Source organism: Podarcis filfolensis (genome assembly GCF_964270895.1).
Source record: "Podarcis filfolensis genome assembly, chromosome: 18".
Lineage (NCBI taxonomy): Eukaryota > Metazoa > Chordata > Lepidosauria > Squamata > Lacertidae > Podarcis > Podarcis filfolensis.
Window position 1 is genome coordinate 1,458,171 of NC_139622.1, and position 21,409 is coordinate 1,479,579.

At 51.0% G+C, this 21,409-nt stretch overlaps 1 protein-coding gene across 4 annotated transcripts in view; it reads left to right on the plus strand.

The window, feature by feature from the left end:
- Positions 1 to 21,409, plus strand: part of FCHO1 (FCH and mu domain containing endocytic adaptor 1) — a 39,984-nt gene that overhangs the window by 17,169 nt on the left and 1,406 nt on the right. For all 4 annotated transcript variants that reach the window (XM_083594417.1, XM_083594418.1, XM_083594419.1 and 1 more), the window contains 22 exons: positions 75 to 149; positions 796 to 937; positions 1,099 to 1,251; positions 3,872 to 3,976; positions 5,010 to 5,108; positions 5,944 to 6,040; positions 6,283 to 6,327; positions 6,568 to 6,640; positions 6,744 to 6,768; positions 8,077 to 8,131; positions 8,822 to 8,997; positions 9,625 to 9,649; positions 9,931 to 9,993; positions 10,097 to 10,148; positions 10,821 to 10,912; positions 12,017 to 12,577; positions 14,067 to 14,170; positions 14,995 to 15,097; positions 15,845 to 15,956; positions 17,373 to 17,528; positions 17,956 to 18,088; positions 18,408 to 18,607. In XM_083594417.1, coding sequence (XP_083450543.1) covers positions 75 to 149; positions 796 to 937; positions 1,099 to 1,251; positions 3,872 to 3,976; positions 5,010 to 5,108; positions 5,944 to 6,040; positions 6,283 to 6,327; positions 6,568 to 6,640; positions 6,744 to 6,768; positions 8,077 to 8,131; positions 8,822 to 8,997; positions 9,625 to 9,649; positions 9,931 to 9,993; positions 10,097 to 10,148; positions 10,821 to 10,912; positions 12,017 to 12,577; positions 14,067 to 14,170; positions 14,995 to 15,097; positions 15,845 to 15,956; positions 17,373 to 17,528; positions 17,956 to 18,088; positions 18,408 to 18,607 — 2,646 coding nt within the window. The remainder of the gene's footprint in view (positions 1 to 74; positions 150 to 795; positions 938 to 1,098; positions 1,252 to 3,871; positions 3,977 to 5,009; positions 5,109 to 5,943; positions 6,041 to 6,282; positions 6,328 to 6,567; positions 6,641 to 6,743; positions 6,769 to 8,076; positions 8,132 to 8,821; positions 8,998 to 9,624; positions 9,650 to 9,930; positions 9,994 to 10,096; positions 10,149 to 10,820; positions 10,913 to 12,016; positions 12,578 to 14,066; positions 14,171 to 14,994; positions 15,098 to 15,844; positions 15,957 to 17,372; positions 17,529 to 17,955; positions 18,089 to 18,407; positions 18,608 to 21,409) is intronic.

A 21,409-nucleotide genomic window follows, 5' to 3' on the forward strand; every position in this document is an offset into this window, starting at 1 on the left:
GGGCTCTTTGAGATCCCGCTCCGGAACCCTCCTTATTCCTCCTCTTCCCTCTTCTGCTCCTTTCTTCTCCGCAGGGCGGCTGTAGAGGAGACCTATGCCAAGTCTATGGCCAAGATGTCCAAGATGGCCGGAAACAGCACTCAGCTGGGGTGAGCCCTAGAGAACAGAACCGCAGAGTCGGGAGGGACCCCCAGGTCCCCCCCCCCAAAGCACTCACAACAACAACAGCAACAGTTTTATTATTTGTACCCCGCCCATCTGACCAGGGGAGGGGGTATTGTTTTGCTGTTTTGCTTCTAATTATTTTCTTGTTTCTGCCCTGTATTTTATTCTGTGAACCGCCCCTGAGATCTGAGGATGAAGAGCAGTACATAAATCTAATTTTTACTGTGTTTTTAATATTTTGTTGGGAGCTGCCCAGAGTGGCTGAGGCAACCCAGTCAGATGGGCAGCATATGAATTTAATTAATTAATTGCCCCAGCCATTCTGGGCAGCAGCTTCCAACAAAATATAAAAACAGTAAAACATATTATTATTATTATTATTATTATTATTATTATTATTATTATTGATTTGCAGTATTTTATAGCTCCTCACAGAATGTTTTCCGTTCCTGGAGCAGGGGAACAGAGCAATACAAAATATGCAAGGGGCAGAAACGGCTAAAAATTGTGGAAAGGGGGCCAGTGAACTGCATGGCGGTTTCTTCTCAAGGCAAGTGAAGCAGATGTGGATTAACATTTCCGGTTGGGCTCCTTTCTCTCCCCTGCGCCCCCACCCCCAAACCCACCCAGGACTTTTGCCCCCCTCTGGGAGGTCTTCCGCATCTCGTCGGACAAGCTGGCGCTGTGCCACGCGGAGCTGGTGAAGAAGCTGCAGGATTTGATCAAGGAGATTGGGCGCTATGGGGACGAGCAGCTGCGGGCGCACAAGAAGGTAGCGGGGGCCGCGTTGGGGGGATGTTGGGGCCGGTTAACGTCTCGCGGATAAACCTGCCTGACCAGTTCAGCGCAATACTGACCCCCACCCCACCCCCGCAAACCCACCAAAGTATTATCTGTGTACCCCCCACCCCACCCTGGTCGTCCCATCGCCAGTCCAAGGACGAGGTGGCCGGGACCCTGGAAGCGGTCCAGATCCTGCAAGGAGCTGCTCAGCACCTCCCCAAAGCCAAGGAGACGTACAGCAGCCGCTGCCAAGAGCTGGATCGCTTGCGGAGAGAAGGGGGCAGCCAGAAGGAGATCGACAAGGTGACCCGGGGGGGGCAACAAGGGGGGGAGATTATGCGTGAACAGGGGAGGGGGCCTGCACACCCAGGTCGTCGTCAGAGGTGAGAGATATTTGGCTCAGCTCTCTGGGTGGCCGAAGCGGAGACGTTTGAGTGATCTTGCAAAAGGGGATCCGTGTGGGTGTGGAGAAGGGGGGGAAATATGGCATTCCTTCCTTGCGCTCAGTTCCCAGGGCAGATTGCAGTGTTAAAATACCATGTTGAAATCAGGCAGGTAGCTGTGTTGGTCTGACGCAGTTGAAATAAATAAAAAAATAACAAAAGTTGTCCAGTAGCACCTTAGAGACCAACTACGTTTGTTCTGGGTATAAACGGGTCAGCAAACTTTTTCAGCAGGGGGCCGGTTCACTGTCCCTCAGACCTTGTGGGGGGCCAGACTATTTTTTTGGGGGGGGCGGAAATGAACGAATTCCTACACCCCACAAATAACCTAGAGATGCATTTTAAACAAAAGCACACATTCTACTCATGCAAAAACACACCGATTCCCGGACCGTCCATGGGCCGGATTGAGAAGGCGATTGGGCTGGATCTGGCCCCCGGACCTTAGTTTGCCTACCCATGGTATAAGCTTTTGTGTGCACGCACACTTCTTCAGATACACACTTTAACTGATGTATTACAATCAGTTGAAGCAATTTACAGTCCGGAGGCTGAGTCCTCGCTTCATCCCTCTCTCTCTGTGTTGGTCGATGCCTTTCTGCCTGTCTAGCTATAGACTGTCTTACTAATAAATCATGTTTATCCAATTACCTAGTTTACTATCATATATCTCTCTTCCTGATTAATCACCTATGTATTCTACTAATCATCTATCATTCATCTAATTAATCATCTTTTTTACTAATTATCATTGATCTTATTAATCATCTGTCTATTATCTACTTTACTGATTAGCTATCATCTCTTTTTCTTCATCATCTCTTGAACTATTCTACTAATTATCTGTCTATCTGGGCTTTTAGGGGGGGTCCCTCTGGTGGGGGCCAAGTCCTGCTCCTCCTGGGGTGGTTGGCCCAGCTTCCACCTGCGGCTCCTAGAAGCTGCGTGGCCACAATCCCATATAGGTAAAGGTAAAGTTAAAGGGACCCCTAACCATTAGGTCCAGTCGTGGCCGACTCTGGGGTTGCGGCGCTCATCTCGCTTTACTGGCTGAGGGAGCCGGCGTACAGCTTCCGGGTCATGTGGCCAACATGACTAAGCCGCTTCTGGAGAACCAGAGCAGCGCACGGAAACGCCGTTTATCTTCCCGCTGGAGCGGTACCTATTTATCTACTTGCACTTTGATGTGCTTTCGAACTGCTAGGTGGGCAGGAGCAGGGACCCAGCAATGGGAGCTCACCCCGTCACGGGGATTCGAACCGCCAACCTTCTGATCGGCAAGTCCTAGGCTCTGTGGTTTAACCCACAGCGCCACCCACGTCCCACAATCCCATACAGAAAACACTAAAAAACCACCCCCAAATACAGTTAACAGTTGCACAGCACAGACCATTCCAACTGCAACAGCATTTCCATGGGGTCCGCAGGTGGGAAAGGGGAGTTTGGGAACTGCTGATCTCTCTTGCTGACGGCTGGGGCGAAAAGCTCAGTCTCCTGTGTGTGAAGAAGGTCCCTGATGTCCCTCTGTGGGGAGGGAATGCCCCAGTTTGGGGTACAAATGTGGGTTATTCTTTTTTTGCAACGGGGTGGGGAAGAGAAGGAAGGTGCTCCCACGAAACCGCTCGCCAGGCCTGAGGATGTTACAGTCCTAGAACCATAGAATCATCATCATCAGTTGGAAGGGACCCAAGGGTCATCTACTCCAACCCCCTGCCGTGCAGGAATCTCAGCTATTTAATTAGAAGTGCAGAGATAATCCTGAAAGAATGCAGCATTCCCCCCCCCATTCCACTAGCCAATTCAGATTTTTTTGAGCAAATGGTTTTTTGAGGTTTTTATTTTGACTCTCCTGGTCTTCCCTGCAGAGGACCTTAAGGTCCATGAATAATCCTAGGTTAGAGGTCCTGGGCCCTAAGGAAGTGAGACTATCCTCCACCAGGGCCAGGGCCTTCTCAGTGATGGCTCCAACCTGGTGGAATGCTCTGTCCCATGAGACCAGGGCCCTGCAGGATTTAACCTCCTTCCGCAGGGCCTGTAAGACAGAGCTATTCCGCCTGGCCTTTAATTTGAACTTAGCCTGATCTTTTATTCCCCTTCCTTCCCTCCCCCTCCCCTTTTATGAAGATTACCTGCTCTGAGACCCCACAGCTAATTCTCCCCTGGTCTCCTTGCTGGCCCAAATAGGACTAATTTAGCCAGCTAGCCCTGGCTAAATAAACATCTAATGTTTATTTGATGGATTTTCCCCCTAAACTGATTTTTGAATTCTGAATTTATTGTTATTCACGTTTTATACTGTATTTTATGCTGTTTTTTGTTGCATCAATTAAGTGTTTTAAATTTGTTGTTAGCCACCCTGAGCCTGGTTTTCTGAACCGGGAAGGGTGGGGTATAAATAGGAATTTATTATTATTTATTATTTTGGGGATAAGGGGATGTTCCATTTTTAATAATAATAATAATAATAATGGTCTCCGCAGGCGGAGCTGAAGTCGCGGAAGGCGGTGGAGGCCCTGCGGAGGGCTGTCGAGAAGTACAACGCAGCGCGTAATGACTTTCAGCAGAAGATGCTGGACTCCGCTGTGGTACGGGGGGCTGGGTGGGCGACGGTGGAGGGCGGAGGGTACCCCAGGGTCCTCCCAGTGTGGCCAGGAGTGCGAATGGGCCCTGGCGATCTGCTCCAAGATTGGCCCCCTCCTGGGCTCCCCGGATGCGAATCCTTGCAGCGGGTCGTTCCTCCTCTCTCTGCACCCAGAGTCCTTGCAGGATGGGAGCAGCTCCCTTGCCGCAGGCGGCCTGGCTTTAGGATGCAAGGGGGGGGGAGAGATCTTTGGAAAGGGGTTGGAAATGCGTCATTGATGCCATCGCATGGATCCTGGGTGCAGCCGCGATTGGAGGGCCGTGGTTCTGGTCGCCTTGGTTCAAAAAGGATATTGCAGAGTTGGAAAAGGGTTCAGGAAATCACCTCCAAATGCGCAGGGACTTTTTGGTTTACATAAAAGGCGAGGAAGACAGACGTTGATCAAATCATGCATGTAATGGACAGAGGGGAAAAAGCTTGTCCCCCATTCTCTCATATTATGGGAAAAAACAGAAATTCTTCTGTGAATTTCTATTCCCTGGAAGGCAGTCCCGGCACAGAGGGCTCCTCCTCTCTTGCAAGCACGTAGGGTCCACTGTGAAAACTGGTGTGCGTCCAACAAAGCTGAGTGCTGGAAGATTTGGGAAAGGGTGAAAGGAAGGGCTGTTAAACTGTGGAACTCCCTCCCACAGGAGGCAGGGATGGCCAACTTGGATGCTCTTGTGCTTGAATCCTGTTTGTGGGCTTCGCACTGGGGGATCTGGCCCTTGGGAGAACAGAAGGCTGGACTAGATGGTCCAGTTCTTATGTGGTTCCCTCCATGTCTGAGGTATCAGAAGGCGTCAGGGCCAGGCCCTGCTGTGGCCTCGCAAAATCCCCACACGTTCCTTGTCTCTGCATCCCCTGCATGGTTTCGGGGGCCCTTTCCTGAGCCTTTCTCATAGACGGTAGAGTTGGAAGGGACCGCTGAGGGTCATCTAGCTGCCCCCCGCAATCCCCATTGCTGCTTTGCCTCTTCTCTGCCCTCCCCCTCCCAGCGCCTGCAAGAGGTGGAGGAATCGCACCTGGAGCAGATGAAGGTCCTGATTGGCTCCTACGTCCACTCGGTGGAAGACACCCACGTCCAGATCGGGCAGGTGAGAGGCTGTTGCGTTCCCAAAGCAAGGAAGGATTGGACTTGGATTAATAAAATACACACGAGGCTTGACCAGCAAGACTCTGGGAGGAAGTGGCAATAATAAACGGTCCACCCCTCGGCCCAGGTCGTTTTATTCACAACAGAACTTTTTACAGAGTGTTCTTAAAAACCAATCAGATTTCCTCTGAGCATTTCAAAAACCCCACATGGGGACAAAGTTAGATCAGAAGAAATCCTGTTAACTACAAAGAAACTATTTCGTACTTGAGCACGCACACGTAGTTCAGAGTAAATAAAATAGGAATCAAGGAAGAATGCTTTTAGCAAACCCCGGAGGTCATAAACAGGAGAGGAAGGATGGCAAGGAAAGATGGGCATCTTGATCATCTCCTTGTGAACTCTCCTCCTGGCCCTGGGATTAACAAAACCAAGGAAATGTACATCAGAGAATCTCCCTCCTATCTTTATGGCCCAGGTGCCTGGTGAACAACTGGCCTGTGTTTAGAATGCTGATACGTGCCTGCCAGGCAGAGAGAAAGAAAATGGGCAGTAGAGAAAATGGGCAGAGATGCAGAGGCTTGTGGGATTTGATCAGAAATTATTGTCCATGACCCAAGCCCAGTCAACGCCATGCTTTCATTGCGGACACAATGGCTTGCTCCATATGTTCCTAATTCCTCATGGTAATCCCACCTGACCCCCACAAGAGGCCGGTCGGCCAGCAAGGGCAACTGGGCTGGGCGCCCCCAGAGGACCCCCGGGTGCTTGGGGGGGTCCGTGGGGGGTCCATCCTGGCCTCAGCCTTGTCTCCTCTCCCCCCTCCCCAACCGCAGGTCCATGAAGAATTCAAGCAGAACATGGAGAACATTGGAGTGGAGACCCTCCTGCGGAACTTCGCCGAGAGCAAAGGGACCGGGCGGCATCCGCCGGGTGGGTTGAATTTCTGGGAGAATAATAGCATTGCGGAGTTGGAAGGGTCCCCCAAATGTCATCTAGTCCAGCCCCCAGCAATGTAGGTGCCGCAGCTCAGGAATCCGCAGCAGATGGATTCGCCCGGATCAGGCAACTGGGAACCAAGTGAAATGAGGACATTTCTCCGGCTTGGCTTGCCTTAACCCAAACGCCTTTAGCCTTTGCTCTCCCCTTTATTCCCCTCTTTGCTCTCCCCGTAGGACCGCTGGATTTTGAGGAGCTGAGCATCATTCCTGCGCAGGAAGGCAAGTACGTCTGAGCGTGGGAGTGGCAGCACCCCAGATCCAGCCGGGTTGGAAAAGGGGTGCGTGGGACCACCTGGAGGAACCGCCAGCTTTTTTGGCGTGTGATAACATCCAGAGACCCTTTTACAAAGGACTTCGGAAAGCTTGCGGCAATTTATTATGATTGTGATTTTTTAAGTGTGCAAGCTTTTGGGTTCCACAGCACTCTTCATCAAGGAGGGGCTTCCTCTTTTCTTGCAGGACCCAAGCGAACCCGCAGCAAAGCCTTCCGCATCCCTGGCCTGAGCCGCAAAGAACGGGAGCGGGACTCTGTGTGAGTTGCTCCTCTTTCTCCCCGACCACAGAGACCAATCTCACTCCCCAAGTCTGCGCATGCTCTTCAATCTCTCTCTCTCTCCCTCTCTCCTTTTACCCAGGGAATCTCCAGATGCCGAGTCAGGGGTGAGTAATACTTATCATTAGCCAACAGGACCCACAGGAAAGTGTCGCCGTCTTCTCCTAATGCCCCAGCCTGAGGGCCATTTCAGGAGCCGGCTGGCCAGCTAGTCCCTCCCCATAGCTACTCCATTCCGTTTCCTGCTTTTTTCTTTTCTTTTTAAGCTGCCACTGAATGTTCCTGAGAATTGATTGATGGATTGGCTGAGTTCATTTCTAGGCTGCTTTCCCGCCATGAGCTGTGTCCAAAGCATAGTGAAATACAGAGCACAGCACTTCTGAAATTTTATTTTATATATAAAATACAGAGCTTGCCAGTAAATTCAAAAACAACAAAAATCAACAATTTGGCAAATTGGCACAGGATAAATTGAATAGTGCAATGCTCATTCCTTACTGGGCTGTGCTATTTTGCTATAATTAATCATTATTATTGCTGTCCTTTATTTGGATTCTTTACCCATCATTTAAAAATACAAAATTCACTGTTTCGTTTTTTTGGTGTTAAGTCTTTGGGCACCTGTGGAAGGTGATTAATAAGTAACAAGTAAACTTATCTATCTTATCTCTCTGTGAGTCACCTTTGACCATTTTGAGAAGGGCGACTAAGAAATTTAATGAAAACTTACAATTATTATTTGATTTCTAACCTTAATGTTACATTGTTGTTGTTTTGTGGAGACTGTATTAATTTTGATTTAATAAAAAGAGAAATATATATTAGGTTCCTTACCCAAATTTCACCATAATTCCCAGGGCAGATTGCAGCATTTATTAAAATCAGTTTAAACGGTTTACTAGGTAGGTCCTAAAAACTGCTACTGTGCTTAAAGAATAACTGCTGTTTATTTAAAAGGATTTTGAAAAGAGCCTTTTTTATATAAAAAAAAGCAGTTAGGGTACAAATTGAGGAAACCTAGCTGGATTGGCAGAGTAGGAATAATATTAATAATAATAATAGTTGTTAAACAATGGTTCTTTCTCGTTCTTCTATTTTTATATTGCTTTTTATGACCTTTTAATAAACGTGTTTGGGTTTCAGCTCAATATGTTGAAAGCCTTCAATAGAATTGTTTTTTTAAAAAAAAGAAAGAAAGAGCAGCCAGCTGGCTCTGGGAGTCAGAGGGTTCTGGGTTCCAGTCTTACGGATCAGAGAATGATGCATCTTTTGCAAGCAAATAATCCATGAGGTTTCACATCTTGGTCTCTCCTCCCATTATTATTTTTTTTGGGGGGGTATTTGAACCCCAAGGAAGATGCTGCCCCAAGAGAGGCTCCCACCCCAACCTTTTGCTCCTTCTCTTCTCTCCTCAGCCCCCCGACGTGGATGAGGAAGGGTTCACCGTCCGGCCCGAAACAAATCAGAACGATATCCTTTGGAATAGGTGGCTGCAGGGCCTTCTTCCTCATAAGGGGGGAGGGTGAGATTTGGGGGGGGAGTGGGAGGGGTGTCTCAGAAATAGGGGGAGAGGTGGGGTGTCCAGAGTCCAATGGGGAAGACTGTTCCTCTTGTTCCAGGGAAGCATCAATGGGGACATGGATTTACCCAGGAGCTCCGATAAATGGACGGACAAGCGGAAGCTGTTTTTGGATTATTTGCAAAAAAATAATAATACCATAACCCAATGAAATTGCAGGCAGGATTTGAAATGTGAGCAATGGGAGGACCATGGCAATATATGAAATGGAGGAATATGGCTCATTCGCTTGAGACTCTTGATTTCAGGGCCATTGACCCTGGGGGCTTCCAGCTCTCCAGTTCTATGATTCCATGTATTAGGCAAAATGTGTGATATTATGCAGTATGTAAAAGGGATGCGTGTAAGGGAAAGTGGGAAGACAAATTATGAGACATGTATAACAGATTTGAAATTTGAAATTAATTGGTGAAAATCTAATAATTAAAAGTTGTGAAAATCTAATAAAAAACTTCAGGGCCCCATGTTGGCCAAAAGATTCCTTCATTGCAGCGGGTTGGGCTGGATGACCCTTGGGATCCCTTCCAACTCTTCTGTGATTCTGTTGCCACCAGTTTGGCCCCTTGACTCTGTCTCCCCACGCGAACACCCCACGCGCTTCTGCTCCTCCAGCGACTCGGATTACGATGATGAGGAGCCCCACAAGTTCTACATCCGCATCAAGCCGGTGCAGCCCCGGGAGCGGGCCAGCAGCGCCGCGGCCGTGGAGCAGCTCAAGGCCTCCGTGGGGAACCTCATCCTGCCCCCCAGCATGGGGGTGAGAGAGAGAGAAATGGAAGTGGCAGGCCTGGCAGAAAGACCTTGGCACCCGTTTCCACTTGTATCCAGATTTTAGCTTTAATTTCTGCACCAGAATTCTGGGCGCTATGGTTCCCAGGACACTATGGTTTCCAGGCGGCGTAGGCTGCCGTTATCTGTGCCCTCCAAGTGTCTCACTGGGACTGATGGGGAGATGTGGTCTAAAGCACTGGGTGCAGGGCGCCCGGTTGACAAAGTCTGCCTGCTTGAGGGAGGGGGTCTGGGAGGGCAAAGGTTTTCTTCTAGACCAGGGCTTGGCAACGTGGTGCCCTCCAGAGCCCCATCTGCCGCCTAACGCCTCTTCCACCTTCGTTGAGGTGCTAACCTGACCTTTTTCTTGATGCCTGGGGGAAAAACATCTTTGTTTGGATCTTGATTTATGGCTGCACATTCTCCTGACTGATTGCTTTCCCCAAATGGCTGTGAACCTCCCCGCCTTCTCAGTGTAAATTTTACGAAACAAATAAATAAACCACCCAGGGAGGAAGGCAGCCGTAGGGGCCTGCCCTTGATCTTGATGGTTATGAGCATGGGCTGGGGACCACAGCACCTTCCTGACCTCTCCCCTTTCTCCCTCTTTCCGCAGTGCACAATGAAGAGGCATTCTTCCCGTGAGTGCTCTTTGGGTGAGGTTGGGAGAGGGTTGCTGCTGCGCAACCCCCTGCCACTGGGTGGCTTTAGAAGAGGGTTGGACCAAAGCATGGAAGAGGAGGGGGCCAGCGAGGGCTCCTAGCCAGGATGGCTCTGCCTGCGCTGTCAGGGCAGCCATGCTTCTCGATCCCAGGTTCTGGGAACTGCAGGAGAGTTGCTCTCGCACTCGGATCCTGCTTGTGGGTGCTTCCTTTGGGGGCATCTGGCAGGTGATTCTTAGGTTTTCTTGATTCTTTTCCAGGGCACCTGAAAGCACTTGCCTCGGCCTCAGCCGAGACGGATTCTGACACGGCCCCTGCCCCAGGTGAGAAAAAGGGGGAGATGGGAGGGGGGAGACTGGGGGTGGACCCCCAAACCCTCCAATTCTACAGTTCTCTAAATATGTATTTCCAATTTGCTTTGTACAGGGGATAAGTCTGGCAACTCACAGGCACCTCTCTTTGGCACCCGTATGACAAGGTAACTCTGGGGTCTTCAGAGAGCAGATTCCACTCTGCACTCTGATATCTGTGTCTGCGTGCAAACATCTGCGGAACTCCCTTCCACTTGAGGCCAGTGCTGCCCATTTGACTCAGTTGCCCCGGCCACTCTGGGCAGCTTCCACACACCAAAAATGCAAACAAACCCACAAATATTTTTATACCCCGTTCAGATGTAGGAGGTACAAAAAAATAATTAAAGTGACTAATTAATTAATTAAATTTGTAAACTGCCCTATACCCATAGACCTTAGGGTGGTTCGTGACAAAATCACTTAAAAGCATGTATTATTATTGTTGTTGTTGTTGTTGTTGTTGTTGTTGCTGCTCGATTACAGAAAGCAGTTTGCAAAAGAGAGAAAACAAGAGTACCATTGCTGAAAAATTTGCAGCCGTAACCAAAGGCATACAGAAAGGGAAAGGGCACAACGGAACGGACTAAAACTCCAAACTCAAACTTTCTAAGCTTGTCTAAATGTGAGCGTCTTCAGCAGGCGCCAAATAGAATAGAGTGAAGGCGCCCGGCTGGTGTCAAGAGGCAGGGAGTTCCACAGGCTCGGTGCTGGCACACTGAAAGATGGCCAGTTCCACCAATTTTGTTGCCCTTGTTCAGATCACAGTTTCTCAAGTCCAGCGTTTTCTTCTTCCGCAGCTGTGACAGCAAACCTGAGCCCGACGTTCTCCCTGCCAGCGCCCTCTTTGGCCCCCCGCTGGAGTCGGCCTTTGAAAACGAGGAGTTTTCAGGTGAAAAAGGTCCCCAGCATCCCTGCACTGCACGGGGGTGGGCTAGATGACCCCGAGGGTCCCTTCCAACTCTACAGTGTTCCGATTCCCCCAGGTTCTCTCTGAGGCCACATCTACACCCCTGTGACACCACTTGAAAGAACTGGCTTCCTCCCCTGAAGAATCCTGGCAGCCGCGGTTTAACCCTCACAGAGCTACATCTCCCAGCGCCCTTATCAAACTACGGTTCCCGGGAAGCCCAGTGGGCTTGACTTGCATGTCACTCAGGCCACATTCATGCCATGCTATGAAAGCACCGTGATGCCTCTTTGAACAGCTCTAGCGTCCCCCAAAGGATCCTGGGAACTGTAGTTTGTGAAGGAGACCCCCTGCACCCTCTCCCAGAGCTACAGTTCTCAGAGTTCCCTGAGAAAAGGAATTTACCTTTTAATGGGGATTGTCACTCTGGGAGAGGGTACTGCGGGGGGGGGGGGAGATCCTAGCAACTCTCAGCCCCCTTAGCAAACTATAACTCCCAGGATTCTTTGGAGAAGTCATTTCTTTTTCCCAAACCTTCCTGGATGAATGAATCTGGGACCTTCTGCAAACAATGCCTTTGTCTACAAATAAAATAAGATTCTAGTCCTCATAGTTTGCATCAAGGGGACATTTAACCTCTCTTCCCAGAGAACTTTGGGAATTGTGGCTCCGTGAGCGGGAAGAGGTTTTCCCCAGCAACTCATGGTGCCATGAACATACTACAGCTCCCAGGATTCTTGGGGGGGGGGCTGTCTGTTGAAAGTGGGATCGCAGGGCTTTAAATGTGGCCAAAGGGGGAGCAGAAAGCCATGTCTTTTAAAGGTGTGATATGGATCTGTAGCGAGATATAGATAGCTAGATCTGTACTGATATTGATATTGATATATCGATACATCTATCTATGTCTACCTATATCTATCTATATTTATTTATCTATCAACATCGATATAGATCTATAGATATATAAATATCAATGCCTATTGATTTTGATATTGACATCTCTATCAGTATTGATACCTATATCGTTATCTTTCTATATGGATATCAGTGTCTATTTATTGTTCTTCTCCCCTCCCCCCCCCGCAGCCCCCCGCTCTTACCTGTTGGCCTCCAGCCCCTCCCCCTTCTCCTCCTCATCCCCCGAGAACGTGGAAGACTCCGGCCTGGACTCCCCGTCTCACCTGGCCACCGGCCCCTCCCCGGATGCCCGCCTCTGGAGCCCCCGGCCTGGCACCCCACAGAGCCCCCCCGGAAAGCGCCCCCCCAAGGACGGCCCCCACTGCTGCCAGCCGGCCGACACCCCGGACCCCTGGCTCCCCCAGCCGGGCTCCCAGGAGCTCCCCGAGTGGGCCCACTCCGTCTCGGCCTGGCCCCCGGCGCCCCCCGGGCCCCCCCCGGGCCAGCATGAGTCCCCCTTCAGTGACCCCTTCCTGGAGGCCGCGGCCCCCGGAGGTCGGCGGGGCTGGTCGGCTGCGGAGTATCCCCCGCGGGGGGGCGAGCGCGACAGCTGCCTCTCCTCGAACTCGGCCTCCTCCTCCTCCTCGTCCCCAGCGCCCCCCAGCAGCGGAGACTCCACCAGCCCTTCTCCTTGGGCACCACGGGGCAGAGACCTGGAGGGCGCTCCCCCAGACGTGCCGCCGGACCCCGGTGAGTTGCCATTTCCTCTTGCCAGGATCCACGCCGCAGGTCGGGTCCCTTCTCATCTGTTGCCTTCGGATCTGGGTGCGAGACACGTCTTTCTGCAGTGGAGAATCCTACATGCCTTCGTATCTATAAGAACCATATATTTATTAGTGTCTATTGCACTCTCATTTTCTTTTTTCCCGTCGTTTTGGATCACTGGATAAGAAATCAGTTAAAAGAAGGTGGGGAATGAAAGGTCTGGGTTGACAGGTCCGGGTTTTCTGTCAATCAATCCATCAATCAATTGGCCGATTTATTACAGGCAACAGAAATAAGAAGTTGGCCAGAGTCTCGGAACAAAGGGGGATTTTTTATTATTATTAATAAAAATAATTTGGGAACTGCTTTTGGACTGTTTTGGGAAAAGGAAATGAATGATTTTGGATTGAGAAGAAATGTTGTTTGACAGCGGAGAAGATGGATGTTGCTCTGGACTGAATGCCTTAAAAAACCTTTTTTTATGTAACCGCCGGAAGGAAAATCAGATGCCCCTTTTCTCTTTTTGTCTTGCTTCTTCCCATTTTCCTCCCCCCCCCTTTCTTCACTCTCTTCCTGCTTTTTCTTCTCTTTTTGAAGCTGTTTTTGTCTATTTTTCTTTAAAAAGTTAGTTTTCCACATCTCACAGTATTATTGTAGTATTATTATTGTCATTATTCGATTTATTGAATTCAATTTATATACTGCCTTTTATCAGGAGATCCCAGGGCAGCGTACAACATTAAAAACACATTCCAGAATGTCAATGATAAAAACATGATTTTTATGGAAAACATTAAGAGCAAAGGAGACTGTGCAGGACAATCTGGTTTCTCAGCAGATGGGCATCTCTCTGGGATTCTGGAGCTATGATTCCTGCATTGCAGGGAGCTGGGCTGGATGAGCTTTGGGGGTCCCTTACAATTCCACAATTCTATAGTCTTGGATTCCTTGGGTCTCACAGGTGCTTCAGTTCCTCTCAACTGCTCTCTTGGCAAACGCCCAGAGCTTGAGATCCTCTCGCTTCCTCCTGCCATAGCTTTTGCCCCGGGGTGATCAGCGCAGGCACCATTGATCCCCTTGACAACGTGGTTTCCTGGCTGATCCCTCCAGGGCGTCTTCTCCCTTGAAGGCCTTAATAAATCTCATTTCCGAAAGCTCCAAATCTTGCACAGCTCTTTCAACCTCGTTATGGTTAACGATTAACAATTGGCCTCTGCATTTTCTTTTTTGCGGTCTGAGCTTTGCTTAATGGCCCAATAAACGATGGCTGGGCAAACTGATTGTGGATGGATGGATGAATGAATGGATGGATGGAGAGACAGGATTTAGAGCACCGGAGAGAGCTGGGTGCGAATCCCCCCACATGGCCACAAAGCTCTCTCGCTCTCTCTCTTTTAAATACTTATTTACGTTGCTTATCCCAATCCTTGATTATTCCAACCAACCCCCTATTCTCTCTCCCTTTGGCTTGCAGCTTCTCTCCCTCCGTCCGCTGCACCCGGATTGACCCCCATGGTGGCCCCCCCTCGGCGATGCCGCGCAAAACGGCCCTCGGCAGTCTCAACTGGCAGCGACACGGTGAGCCCCACACACCCTGGACCCACCTGTGCACACAGAGTTGTGTTTCCTCGTACGATTGGGGGGATGTGCTGTTGTGCAGAGATGCCCCCCAATTTAGCAAACTGCGGGTTGTTTAATTTGGGGAGGTTTGGGGTAGAAGTCTTGTTCCGTCACGATCCAAGCCTTCTCAGAGTTGAGTTGAGCCCTTATTTTTCCATTCTGCTCTTGGCTCCCAGAGGCTGAGAAACATTAACTAAGGCTAGCCTACTTAGGGTATAATAAAATAAAGTCTGCAAAGGATTTCTGAATCCTGTCGCAAGGAAAAGCTTGTAAAGTGTACGGATGAGATTTAAGAATTTGCTGCAAAGAAGAATGGCTTTTGAAAATGCTGGAGTATGCGGAACTGGCAAGACCGACAGAAAATATTAGAAAGTATTTAAAGAACAACTAAAGCGAGATAAAAACACGAGCAGGACTTGAACTATGAGCAACAGCGATAATATATTAAGATAAATAGGATAGATTGCACATATTGAAAAGCACAGGTGATTTAAGGGTAAATATGGGAACCATGGAAGAAGGGGATAGGAAGTCAATGGATCAAGTAATTTACAGTTTATGTTAAAATACGTTCAGATTTTTTTGTGTGAGTATGTGAAAAATTAATAAATAAGATTTAGAAAAGAGAACATTGCAAATGCAACAGAAGCCCTATAGAATTGTGAACAGGTTGTTGGTGAAACGATTGTGAGTCGTCAGAAGTGGTAGTATTAATCAGAACAATAAGCATGGTCATCATTTCATAATTCACACGCCGCCCATCTCTCTCGCTGTGCCCCCAGCCTCGCTCGCTCAGCCCCTCGCGTCTCTGGGCCTTGTCGACCCCGCAGAGCTCGGCTGGGATGACGGAGCGGGCCTTCTTCATGGCCACGCAGCCGGGACTCGGTAGGTGCCCCACGGAGGGGGCTGCGGGGTTAGGGGGCGTGTGGGCACACGGCTTTCTTTTGTGGAGGCCTCGCCCCATTGCTCAACGAGTCGCAGAGTGATTCTGGGGGGAGGAGGAGGAGGAACGGGAAATGCTTCGGGGGCCCCCGACTTCTTCAAAATGCCTTAATTTTTTTACAGCAGAGAAAACGAGAATGACTTAAGGGGTGACTGACGCAAAGGGTGGCCCCCGCTTTCACCTTCAGTTAAGCCAAAGTGGGTGCTGGCGCCCCTCAGGGTGGGTGGGATTCCCTAGGGGCGCTGGGGGGCAGCAGGTGCCAATGGGGGTCTGACTTCGGAAAGCTGATATCCTCAGATCCAGTTCCTTTGTTTCGTTGAATCAAACGAAATAGTTTTAACTGGTTTTGAACAAAATGTGCAATTAATTGCCCCACCCAAGCCAGGATAGCTCAGTTGCTGGAGAAGGAGACTCTGGGTTAATCTCTGGGTTGTGGGTTTGAGCCTCAGGTTGGGGGGAAAGATTCCTGCCTTGCAGAGGGTTGAACTAGACAACCCTCCAGCTCTACAATTCTAGGATTCCTACCTTGCTGGGGGTTGGGCTAGATGACTCCTGGGTTCCCCTCCACAATTCTATGCTCCTCTGAGCCAAATACCCCTGATCTTCTTGGGACTCGCTTCCCACTCCCTGGCTGTTACTTTCATGTCGCGTTTCCCCCGTGATCACTTGACTTTCTCTCTCTCTGGCAGGTGTCTCGCGGGGCCCGTCTCCCGTTGTCCTGGGTTCGCAGGGCGCTCTCCCCGTGGCAACGGCCTTCACGGAATACATCCACGCCTATTTCAAAGGCCGCAGCCCAGACAGGTAATAAACGGAGGACGGAGGGCAGTGTGTGTTTGTGGGGGTGTTTTTTTGGGGGACCCCTCACCTCATTGCCATTTTCGCACCAGATCTGGATGTCTTGGCTCTGCTTCTCGATGCCGTCACTCTCTTAAGCATCAAAATTTGGGACCACCTCCAAGCCGATGCCAAAGTTTCGGGCTTCTTTTGTACTGCAAGTCCCATATTCCCCCCCCCAACTGAATACAGTCATACCTCGGGTTACAGGCACTTCAGGTTGTGTGTTTTCGGGTTACGGACGCGCTGAAACCCGGAAGTACCAGAACGGGTTACTTCCGGGTTTCGGCGCTCGTGCATGTGCAGAAACACTAAATCACACTTTGCACATGCACAGAAGTGCCGAATCGCAACTCGTGCGTGCGCAGATGCGGCACTGTGGGTTGCGGACGCTGCAGGTTGCGAACATGCCTCCCGCACGGATCACGTTCACAACCCGAGCGTCCAGTGTAATAGACGCACAAAACTGGTGTTTGTACTTAACACCCCAAAACCTGGCACTTTCCAATTCACTCCAAACTGGTGTGAAACTGCACAGAATGAGTATGAAACTTTGACACTGGTTTAGATGCGATCTCAAAAGTTCTGGGTTTGCGTTTGAAGAAGCTGGTGGCCACTGAGGCGACTGAGGGGTGCAAAAACAGCTTTGAAGGGTCCAGGGCCGCTCAGTTCCCCAACCCCATGTGACGTCTTGCGGAGTCGTCCCAGTTCCTGCAAGATCCTGTGCAGTCGCCCCTCGGCTCCCAGAGCCAATCCTGGCCTTGATGCCCAAGGCAGGTGGAGAGCTTGCTCCCTCTGCTCATGACAGGTCAGCTTGGGTACCTGATGCGAAACAAGGCTTTTAAGGTCTCCGTCCTACTTTGCACTCGGGCTCTGGGAATATGGGTGGTCTCTCTCTCTCACAGCCACGGTTTCAGATCTATACACTTTTCCTGTTTTGTGGAACAACAACAATTTTATTATTTTCATGCCGCCCATCCGACTGGGTTGCCGCAGTCGCTCTGGGCAGCTCCCAACAAAAAATTTAAAATGCAATGAAACATCAACCAGCTTCACTGAACTTCCCTTTGCCTCTGCCCGGATCTCTCTGCTCAGTTGGTTGAGCATGAGGCTCTGACGCTCAGGGTCGTGGGTTCAAGCCCCCTGCCTTGCAGGGGGTGGGGCTGGATGACCCTCAGGGGTCCCTTCCAACTCTATGACTTGCAAGCAGATGCGGCAATGTGGGGCAGTGGGCTATCCCGCTGGCGCTCTTTTGCAGAAGCAAGTGGCAGTCCTTCCTGGGGTGTGAAGGGGCTCCTGGGAGGGGACGGAGAGTGCCTGGATTTGGGGGAGCAAACAGGGTCAGGGGTGATAATGCCAGGCTCTTTCTCGCCTCTCCTGCAGCTGCCTGGTCAAGGTCACGGGGGAGCTGACCATGTCCTTCCCGGCGGGGATCCTGCGCGTCTTCAGCAGCGCCCCTGCGCCCCCCGTCCTCAGCTTCCGCCTGCGCCACACGGCCACCATCGACCAGTTCCTGCCCAACACCGAACTCCTCTTCAGGTACCACGGGGGGGGATGGGGGGCATAGGGTGCCCCTGTGGGAGACAGTCTGCATGTGAGAAACTGGAAAAGCCAGGCGGGGTTCTGCTCCCTTCCGCTCAGAGGGTCGGATCCAGCTGCCCTGTTCTGCTTTCTCCCCGGGGCTCCCCCAAATCCACTGCGGGGGACTATGTGGACCCCCAAGAATTGCACGTGGTTGGGGGGAGAATGAGAGGGGAGCTCAATCCGTGGGGCAGAGAGCCAGACCTCCGAAAGCAGGGGAGAGCCAAGTTGGCCTGTTGTTCCTACTCTGAGTAGGACTTTGTTGGAGCAGGGAGGGAGAGCAAAGAGGAGGGGGTCCTTCTCCTCTCGGATTGTGGGGGGCACCCCACAGAACCAGACTGACCTCCTGGGTGGTGATGGATTTCTCTTCCGCCCCCCTCCTAAGTGACGCCTCGCAGAGCGACCCCCACAGCAAGGACTTCTGGCTCAACATGGCCGCCCTCACTGCACACCTCCAGAAGCAGGCGGAGCAGGCGCCGGGCGCCCCGTACTACAACGTCACCCTCCTCAGATACCAGGTGGAACAGACGGGCCCTGCGGGTGGTTGGGTTGGGGGAGGGAAGAACTGAGGAACCTCCTCCCCCCCCCCAGTGCTTCCAGACCCCCATCCTCTCTAAGCAGCCCAGGACCACCGGGAGTCCGGAACCAGCCGTGGCTCCTGCATGGCCGGGGGTGGGCTGGATGACCCCGGGGTCCCTTTTGCTTCAACCTTTCCATGATTTCTCCCCCGTGGCTCCTGCATGGCCGGGGGTGGGCTGGATGACCCTTCCCGAAAGAGGGAGAGAGAAAGGATTGTCTTTCCGACTCTCCCCCCCCCCCTCTGCCCCTCGACTCCAGTACTCCAAGCAAGGCCCGTGCTGGGCCCCCTTGCAGCTCTCGGTGGACTGGGCGTGTGGGTCGGAGGCCACTCGGGTGCGCATTGACTACAGCTACAACACGGGAGCTTTGGCCTCGGCCGCGGCCCTGGGCAACGTCCAGATCCTCCTGCCCATTGAAGAACCGGCTGCCAACGTCCAGCCCCAGCCGAGCGCCTCGTGGTGAGACCTGGGTCTGGTTTTGGGGTGGGGGGTTTGTCTTGGGGAGACCTCCAGCTTCACGGACAAGTTCATGATTGCTGTTTATTAAATTAATATTCCGCCCTTGCTGCGTTTGTGGAATATTGATTTATAACGTTTGGTTTTTGTGGGCTGATCAAGTCAAAAGGGACTCTGCTTAACGTTTGGGAATACGTGATAGTTAAATAAAAGTCTAAGTCAATGGGAAGCAAAGGAGGGGAGAAAAGGGGAAAAAATGCTAAAATGTGTTAATATATTGAAATAGAATTGGGAAAAGTATTTCCTATGTTAACTGTGGAAGTCTTAAGTATGGAAATGGAATTAGGAAATACTTTGATGCATTTTAACATTTTATCATTATTATTTTTTAATTGTTACATTGAGCAGTGAGTAATAATAATAATAATAATAATAATAATAATAATAATACATTTATTTATACCCCGCCCATCCGGCTGGGTTTCCCCAGTCACTCTGGGCAGATCCCAACATATTAAAAACAGAATAAAACATCAAACATAAAAAGCTTCCCTAAAGAGGGCTGCCTTCAGATGTCTTCTAAAAGTCCTTGGCGTCTGACAGGAGGGCGTTCCCCAGGGCGGGAGGAAAGAGAAACATCCTGGAAGCCCGGCAGGCCAACTTTGAAATGCATATTAAATTTTATACTTGTGTTAAATTAATTGTATTGAGGTAAAGGAGGGGACAGAAACATCTTCACTTGGTCACAACCCCCCCCCCTGCCAGGTATTCTAGGCTGAGAGTGAGCGACTGGCCCCCAAGGCATCACCCCATGAGCTCTGTAAGGCTGAGCAGGGAGATGGGGACCCTGGTCCCTCCCTGGTCCCAGTCCAGCACTCTAACCACTGCGCCACCGCTGCCTCCACAAATCTCAGCTAGATAGGAACCAGGGCAGGGGGTTGGGCTGGATGACCCCTGGGGTCCCTTCCACCTCTACTGTTCCACGAATGGTCTAGCTCAGCAGAAGGCAGCTTTGGCTACATCAACCTGTCCTGTTTCAATCTTTTTGGGAGCCAAATTCAGGGTGACCTCTACTCAGAGTAGACTCACCGAAACCAGAGCAAGCTCAATGAGCCATGCCAGCTGATTTGGGCAGGTTCTGCTCCGAGTGAGATGCCACCTCTGGAGGAAGAAGTGGCTTATTTTATTTTGCAAACGGGACCAAAAAACAATTTCCAGAGAAAAAAGGGATAAATCTGTCCTCTGGGGAGGTTGCCTAATCTCGGCGCGGAGCCCCGGCTGGTTCTGCCACCCAAACAGTCCCCGGGAGCCAACAGTTTCTTAACGGGGACCAGAAATGCCTGTTGGGCGAGTCGCTCTTTTGCAAGAGGCCCCAGGGCACGATAGGCGGTAATAATTTGGCAAAATCTGCCCCAAGTTAACAGTGAGTCACCAGAGGCAGCCTGGGGAGCAGGTGAACTTGGAGATCTCACGGGACCTGGAATCCAGGGGTCGGGGGGACCCCAAGTGTAGCAGGAGCCAAAAAGGGGGCGAAGCAGCTCACCTAGTCCAGCACCCTGTCCTCCCAGTGGCCAAATGTCCCCAAGGACTGGGGAATGGAGATAGACTGCTTCTGGACCTGGAGGTTCTACAAGAGTACAAGAACCTGCTGGATCAGGGAAATGGCCCACCTAGTCCAGCATTCCGTTCTCACAGCAGCCGACCTATTGCCACTTTTGGGAAACCCCATAAGCAGGATTGGAGTGCAAGAGCAACTCTCCCCTCCTGGTTTCCAGAAGCATTGCTACCTCAGACTCCGGAGGGCAGAGGAGCATGAAAAATAAAAAACGCCAATGCTGGGAATCATAGCTGCACAAGGGCTAAAAGGCTCCCCTGTTTTAAGAAGGCTTTAAACTGTTTTTCAGATACCAAGTGGTTTTATTGCTTTTTTGCTTGAGCATGAGAGACTTAATCTCAGGGTCGTGGGTTGAAGCCATGTGGGGCAAAAAGATTCCTCCCTTGTTGGACTAGAGGACCCTTGGGTGACCCTCCCAAGCTTGCACTTCTAGGATTCTGCACCCCCCAGTTCATTGGCCCCCAAAACCAAGCAGATGCATTTCCCAAAGGGGAAAGGGAGTCTTGTGGCTGGCATCCGTCTGGCTCGAGAAGCAATGGAGTGCGCTTCCGGGGATGAAGCCTCAGCAGCCCCCAAGTGACCTCCTTGGGGGGCAAGCCAGGGCTGTGTGTCTGGGGGTCCGGGGCTGCCCAGAGGGCAAGAGCCCCCCCCCGGCCTGGGTGACGGACGTTTCCTGCATTGCAAGGGGTTGGGTGGATGACTCTTGGGGTCCCAACTCTCCTCTTTTTTTATTCTGTGAGAGCAAGGCGTTGGGCCCCAGCCTGGCAGCAGGAATTGCTGGAAGGTGAGACACAAGACTGTTTTAGGGGCCCAACTCCAGATTGGCTCCTGAGCCTTTTCTTCTCCCACAAGCCAGCGGAGGTTTAGGGTCCAAGTTTTCCTTCCTTCCCAGGTGGACAGATCCCACAGCACAAACAGAAACCGCCTTCTTGACCGTTGGACCCCCCTCTTGGTCTTGTCCACTCCCTCCATCAGAGCCTGTCTTTGCACGCAGGGGAAGCCCCTAACTGACCGGGGGTCTGAGACCCTTTGGCTCCCCTCACCTGCTTCACCTGGCCAGTCAAAGCCATTCCCAGGGGAGTCCCTCAGGGATAGAAATCCTAGAATCCAATGGAGGGAAAAATTGAAAAATATTAGCATATTAGAATATCTAACTGTGAAGATACATAAAATGAAAGGGTTTAAGGTCA